Source organism: Chiloscyllium plagiosum, chromosome 18, assembly GCF_004010195.1.
Source record: "Chiloscyllium plagiosum isolate BGI_BamShark_2017 chromosome 18, ASM401019v2, whole genome shotgun sequence".
Lineage (NCBI taxonomy): Eukaryota > Metazoa > Chordata > Chondrichthyes > Orectolobiformes > Hemiscylliidae > Chiloscyllium > Chiloscyllium plagiosum.
Window position 1 is genome coordinate 32,694,119 of NC_057727.1, and position 6,671 is coordinate 32,700,789.

At 40.0% G+C, this 6,671-nt stretch overlaps 1 protein-coding gene across 1 annotated transcript in view; it reads right to left on the reverse strand.

Annotated features, from left to right (window-relative positions):
• Window positions 1–6,671, reverse strand: part of dnah12 (dynein, axonemal, heavy chain 12) — a 278,012-nt gene that overhangs the window by 117,234 nt on the left and 154,107 nt on the right. The window contains exons 39-40 of the mRNA XM_043708118.1: window positions 3,596–3,762; window positions 2,152–2,407 (exon numbers count right to left, since the gene is read on the reverse strand). Coding sequence (XP_043564053.1) covers window positions 2,152–2,407; window positions 3,596–3,762 — 423 coding nt within the window. The remainder of the gene's footprint in view (window positions 1–2,151; window positions 2,408–3,595; window positions 3,763–6,671) is intronic.

Below are 6,671 nucleotides of genomic sequence, written 5' to 3' on the forward strand. Positions count from 1 at the left end.
GTGTTGGGGGTGGGGGTTCGCACGCTTTGTGTTGGGGAAGGGGGCTGGACCGGGTTTGGGGGAGCAGTGCTGAATGGCGGGGGCGATGTTGGGGCTGGGTGTCGCTCAATGTGTGCTGCTGCTGCTAGTCTCTTGAATAGGGAGCAGACTTTAAAACTCCGAGCCCCAGAGGAAAGGCATTTAATCGATTTTCCGAATGATCAATTATCCAAATGAAATAGTGCCCGCCCATCTCGTTCGGATAATCGAGTCCACTGTATATTTACATTGGAGACAGATCAGTGAAGGTTGGTCTTGAGATGAGGAGTTGTGCTATGATAAGAGATTGAGTAAATTGGAACTATATTAGACCTTGCCCATTCAGAAGAAAGAAAGATTATTTTATTGTAACATTCAGGATTGTCAATAGACTTGATAGAGCTGATACTGAGATGTTCTTTCCTTTGCTTAGTGAATTTAGAAAACTGGAACACAGTTTCAGGACTAGAAACTCATCATCTAGGACTGAAATGAGAAGAAATTTCTTCACTCAAAAGGTTATGAATCATTGGAATTTCTATTCCAGCAGGCTGCGTTTGCGCCATCATTTAATTTATTTCAGAGTGAGATAAACAGATTTTTAGTATTGGAATAAAGAGATAAGGCAAGCAGACAGGAAAGTGGGGTTCAAGCCCAGCACCAGCTATGATCATAATTGAATGACAGAACAAGTTTGACGGCTGAATAATAATCACCTTTACTTATTTATTATGCATGAGAATGAAGAGAACAAGTCTGATTTTCAATCTACTCATTAAAAGGAAAGATAATCTGATAAAATACTATAAAAGAAATGGCTGTCCAGATCCATGTATCCATGGTCAAAATATTTTTTTAAAAAGGGCAACAGAGAGTCAAATTTATGTTTCAGCCATGTCTCCAACTCTACATTTTAAAATTTCAACCAATCCTAAACACAAGTTTTGGAAATGGGTAAGGACATGTTCGATTTCACCTTGGATTACTCAATGGATGCGATGAGCAACATTAAAAACATCTGCGTATAAAAGGGTGGCATGATATTCAAGTTACAAAATATCATCTGATAATAATAATCGTGATTTAGATCACAATAACACTGGATAGAATAACACTAGTTCCTGTTTGGTATCCAACATTTCTATGACATTGGAGGGGTGGGATTTAAATTTGAAAACTAGGAATGTCTGTGCTATTGATTTCAAAGGATTAACATTTCAAAACAGTTTACAAAATGTCACAGGACAGAAATTGATGAGCATTTTGTCCAATTTCAGGTGCTAAAAACGCAAGCAATATAATACTTTTCTGCTGGGATGCCAGAAATGCTTGTAAAATATAGTAGACATATTAATTAAGACAAGGACTTCCCAAAACTGGAAATTCAAGCTCCCAATTTGAACTGTTTTCTGACAGCTGCGAGGCTCCTTTACATTTTAGCAGTTTTTGCTAGTAGATGTGCCCTAATGACAACTCTCTGAGGCTCAGTTATTGCAAAAAAAATCCCGTGAGTGGGTAGTTACTCAATTTTTCTTAGAGAAGCCCCGTCTTTTCGTCAATTCCCTCTTTAAGGGAGCTGACTACTATCGGAGTAATTCACCTCCTGAGACCCTAAAGCCTATCTATCATCTACAAGGCACAAGTCAGGAGTGTGATAGAATTCTACAATACACTCAAGAAGCTTGAAACCATCCAGGACAAAGCAGCCCGCTTGGTTAGCGCCACATCACTCAAAACCACTCACCATCCTGACTTGGAATTCTTCACTGTCACTTGGTCAAATTCCTAGAATTCCCTCCCTAAGGGCATTGTGGGTCTACTTATAGCAATTGGACTGTAGCAATTCAAGTCGGTAATTGACCATCATCTTCACAAGGGCAACTTGAGATGAGCAATAAATGCTAGCTCAGCTAGTGACACCTATGTCCCAAGAATGAATATAAATAAAGCTGCAAGGAGTGGGAGATGGGGTTGGCTTGGCCGGGGGGGGGGGGGAGGGAGGTTTGTTGTTAGGTAGGAGTTGAAGAACGGAGAGGTTGTTAGCAAGAGATCAGGGATTGAAGCTGTGAGAGATGGATGGTTAAAGGGAGTTTTCAAACTCTGGATGAACAAGCTTATTGTAAAATTACTTACCTCCAATGTAGCATTAACAATCTGATTTCCAATTGTAAAGTAATCTGTAGGAAATTCATTGTTACGGAGATAGAAAGCTACAATGTTTGAGAAAATACGGACCATTGTTTCATCGCTAAATGTATTGATAGTGCAAATATTGAAGTGACGCAGGAATCTAGGAGTAACAGGATTTCGACCACCACCTGGTGGACCCATTGCTGAAACCAGTTGTATATCAACCAAAGTGATCCTACTGGTGTCTTTCAGGTCATACCTGGAATATGTAAAACAATGTCATTGTTAGACTTTGGAAATGACTTTTGAGGCGCAAGGAAGAAGCCTGTTGGAGGTGGGATAGGAAGCAAACAAGTCGAGAAATTCTTGTCACCTCAGCTGGTTGCTTAAATTGCACTCTCCACCTCCAGTGGCAAGTAGCCAATGAGACCTTAAAAGGTCTTATTGAGGTTTCTCTTTATTGCAGACAGGAAACCTCCATTTGGCAGGTGGGCCTTTTGCAGTGGTTGAAACACAGCCAGTCACTGCAGAGTTGGAAGTCAAGCACACCATTTTGCTACCTAAACATCCTTCATCGCCTCAGACACCTTACAAAAAGCCACAGGCCACTGTGTTTCCCATCACAAAGGTTGTTTGGCAACTGTGACCATTTATATTCTCAAAACATTTAGAAGTGCTGAGACTACATTTCTGTCAAGGCACTCTCTTTGACCCTTATGCACACCAGAGGTTTCCACTCTTTATGTACTGACAGGCCTCTTATTGAGACCCTCGAGTAACAGCAGCCAACTAGGTGTCTAATTGGTTTGTGCATTTACCCTCTGGCCATTAATTAGCCAATTCCTCAAAAGTAACATTGACCTCTTCCTTGCTGGTTCTTGTCCTGGAAGTGATCCAAACATCAGGATCCCACTCTAAAACAAAAGTCCTGCCCATACACTTTGAATAAAGTGTATCTATCATTTGTGAATAATATTACAATTTTTTTGGTGTGTGAAACAGGGGAAAAGTTTTGGCACAGGCACTTCTACAGGTAATTTTTGGGGGAATGACTTATAAAAACTGTGAGTGATACAGTATTATTTTCATTAAGTACAACTGGCTTTATTTCATGGGTAAGTGAACTGATTCAAATCACTTGTTTGTCCTAAAGGAAATTAAAGTTTCCTTCCTGAACTATGTCAGATTAAGGTTAAATATGTGGTTGATAAAATTAAAAGGCGTGCTTTTCTTTAAACCTCTGTGGTAGAGCAATAAGGGAGATGCAGAGTATTTGCTGATTTGTGCTATTTGTATTTTTCCACTGACAAGCAATAAAATATATTATTTGATTTTCTTCAGAGACTATAGACGTAATGAATACAATATCTGTGCCAAACAAAATATTATCCGAATAAAGTTTAGATAAACTTAAATGTTTGACAATAGCTTCAAGCTGCATTGTTACCAGTTTCTGTGGTCAAAGTATTGTCTGAGCAGTTCAATAGGAGGCTGAGCACCATATATTTCCAACGCTGGCATGTTCATATCATCTACAAAGATCACACATTTCTTTCCCATTGGAGGACCATACACTCCCTTCCGTCTCTTATCCAGTCTGGACATGATAATATTCTGTTAGAAGAATAAAAATCAAATTAACCTCACATTTGTACAAAATAGAAACAATTGCAGTTGATGTCTGATTTGGAGCACATCTTCGGTACTATTGCTAGAATGTTGTCAGAACCCATAGCCTTTGCAATATCCAGTGCCTCCCGCTGCTTGTCAATACCATGTGGAGGCAATCAAATTGGAGATTTCTGGAGGAGGCTGAAATGGATCAGCAATTCTGGCTGAAAATTGTTGCAAATATTTCAGCTCATATTTTGCACAGATGTGCTGAGCATCCCTCTCATTTAGGATAAGGATATTTGTGAAGCCTCCTTTATTAAGTTGATTAATTGTCCTCAAAAATTTACAACTGGATGTGACAGGACTGTAGAGCTGAGATCAGATCCATTTGTTGTGAAATCACTTAACCCTGTCTATTATTTACTGATTATGCTGTTTGGCAGGCAAGTAGTCTTGCTTTGTAACTTCACCAGGTTGACACTTCACTTTTGCATTTCCCTTGTGCTGCTCCTGGTGATATCATTGAGTCCTGGCCTCGTGGTAGTGGTGCAATGGAAGATATAACAGGTCACGAGGTTACAACTTGTTTTGGAGTACAATTCTGCTACTGGTGATGGCCCACAGTGTGCAGGATGCCCAGTCTTTAGTTGCTAGTTTAGAGAGTTTGAGAGTACCTCCTAAAATTTATAAAATAATATATCAGTGAATCCAAGCAGTAAGTCACTTCAGGTAGTCTATTATGACCCACCTTTCCTCCCTGCAGTACTTCATTGAGGCATGGAGCCTTAAGTTCCAATGATCTCTCGCTCTGGTTATCACAAATAGGCCACCTTCATGAAGGTAATGGATTAGGTTTAGGTTTAAGCAATAGAGTTTACTGCTGGGAAAAACACCTGCTGGCAGGGCTATGCCAAGGACCTATCCAATAGGGCTCCCATACTGCACCACCAAAATGCTATTATTATGATCCCAGCTGATATTATCACTGGACAAGTCAGATTCTAGTAGGAAACCTCATTTTATTGGTCATAGTTTGAATTGTTTTGGTTTTAACAAAGTCGTCTCTCATTGAATCGTAAGCACACAACACTGCATATTTTGCTTTGACAATAAAACTGAAGTTGATGAACAAAAAAAACCAAACCATCAACTTATAATAAAAAATCAAAGATTTTTCGACACATAGTAGAAGTATACTCTTACTAATCATGCAACACTCCTTAACAAATTGAAATGAAACCAAACAACTCCTCTTTAGAAACCATAACACCCTCTGGTACCACATCCCAAAACACCACATTTACAATACTCACACAAGACTCCCTATATCTAAACCTTGTTAGGTTTAAGTCAATTTTCAACTGGAACTACAGATAGCTTCTTCCTGGAGTTATCAAACACCTGAGCCTAAATGTAGCCCATCTTAAATAAACTCCCCAGGATTCCATCCCTATACAAAATAAAAGCCGAAAGAACTGTGAATACTGTAAATCAGGAACAAAAACTGAACTTGCTGAAAAAGCTCAGCAGGTCTGGCACCATCTGTAAAGAGAAATCGACGTTAATGTTTCAGCTCCAGCATCTCTTCCTCAGTTCTGAGGACACAAAACATTAACATTGATTTCTCTTCACAAATGCTGGCAGGCCTGTTGAGCTTTTCCATGAACTTCTGTTTTTGTCCTATCCAAATACCTCTGGTCTGGGACTCACAGCAACTCCTCACTTGAAGGTAATCTACTTCATTATCCATCCTTCTCTTCTCAGGTGCACTAGACTACAGAGCCATGCTATTCCAAAGATTTCATAGGGCCACTCAAAGCTCAAAATTGAAACCAAAGATCTTACTCTCTAAACCACAGGCTGTTCCTCCAAGCTCAAAAAGAAATTCCTGAAGCCTCGATCAAACTTGAGTCCCATTAATTACCTTGCTAGTGGAAACTGCAGGGAATGGGCACAATTGAAATGTGGAGCTTATTCAAAGAAAAACTACCGCATGTCCTTTATAGGTATGTACTTGTCAGGCAGGGAGGAAGTGGTCGAGCAAGAGAGCTGTGATTTACTAAAGAAGTTGAATCTCTTGTCAAGAGGAAGAAGACTTATGTTCGGATGAGATGTAAAAGCTCAGTTAGGGCACTTAAGATTTACAAGTTAGCCAGGAGGGGAAATCAGAAGTCGTTGGCAGGTTGGATCAAGGATAACTCTAAAGCTTTCTATAGGTATATGAGGTATGCCGAGAGAAAGATTAGGGCCAATAAACTTGTGTGTGGAGTCACAGGAGATAGGGGAAGCGCTAAATGAATATTTTTTGTCAGTATTCACACTGGAAAAAGACAATGTTGTCAAGGAGAATACTGAGATACAGGTTCCTTGATTAGATGGGATTGACGTCACCTTCTCAAACAACTCAGTTTGTGAAGCATGACCTACCTTTCACAAAACTGTGTTGACTATTCCTAATCAACTTATTCATCTCTAGATGATTATAAATCTTATCTCTCATAACCTTTTCCAACACTTTACCCACAGCCAAAGTGTATCACCTCACAACTGCGTACAGTTCTGGTCACCGCAATATAGGAAGGATGTGGAAGCTTTGGAAAGGGTTCAGGGGAGATATACTACAATGTTGCCTGGTATGGAGGGAAGGTCTTGAGGAAAGGCTGAGGGACATGAGAGTGGGTTCATTAGAGAGAAAAGGTTGAGAGGTGACTAAATTGAAATTTTTAAGATAATTGGAGGGTTAAATTGGTTGGACAGTGTGAGCCTTTTTCCTCAGATGGCGATGGCTAGCACGAGGGGACATAGCTTTAAATTGAGGGGTGATAGACATAGGACAGATGCCAGAGGTCCAGCTTCCTCAGAGCTGAAAATGTGTTGCTGGAAAAGCGCAGCAGGTCAGGCAGCATCCA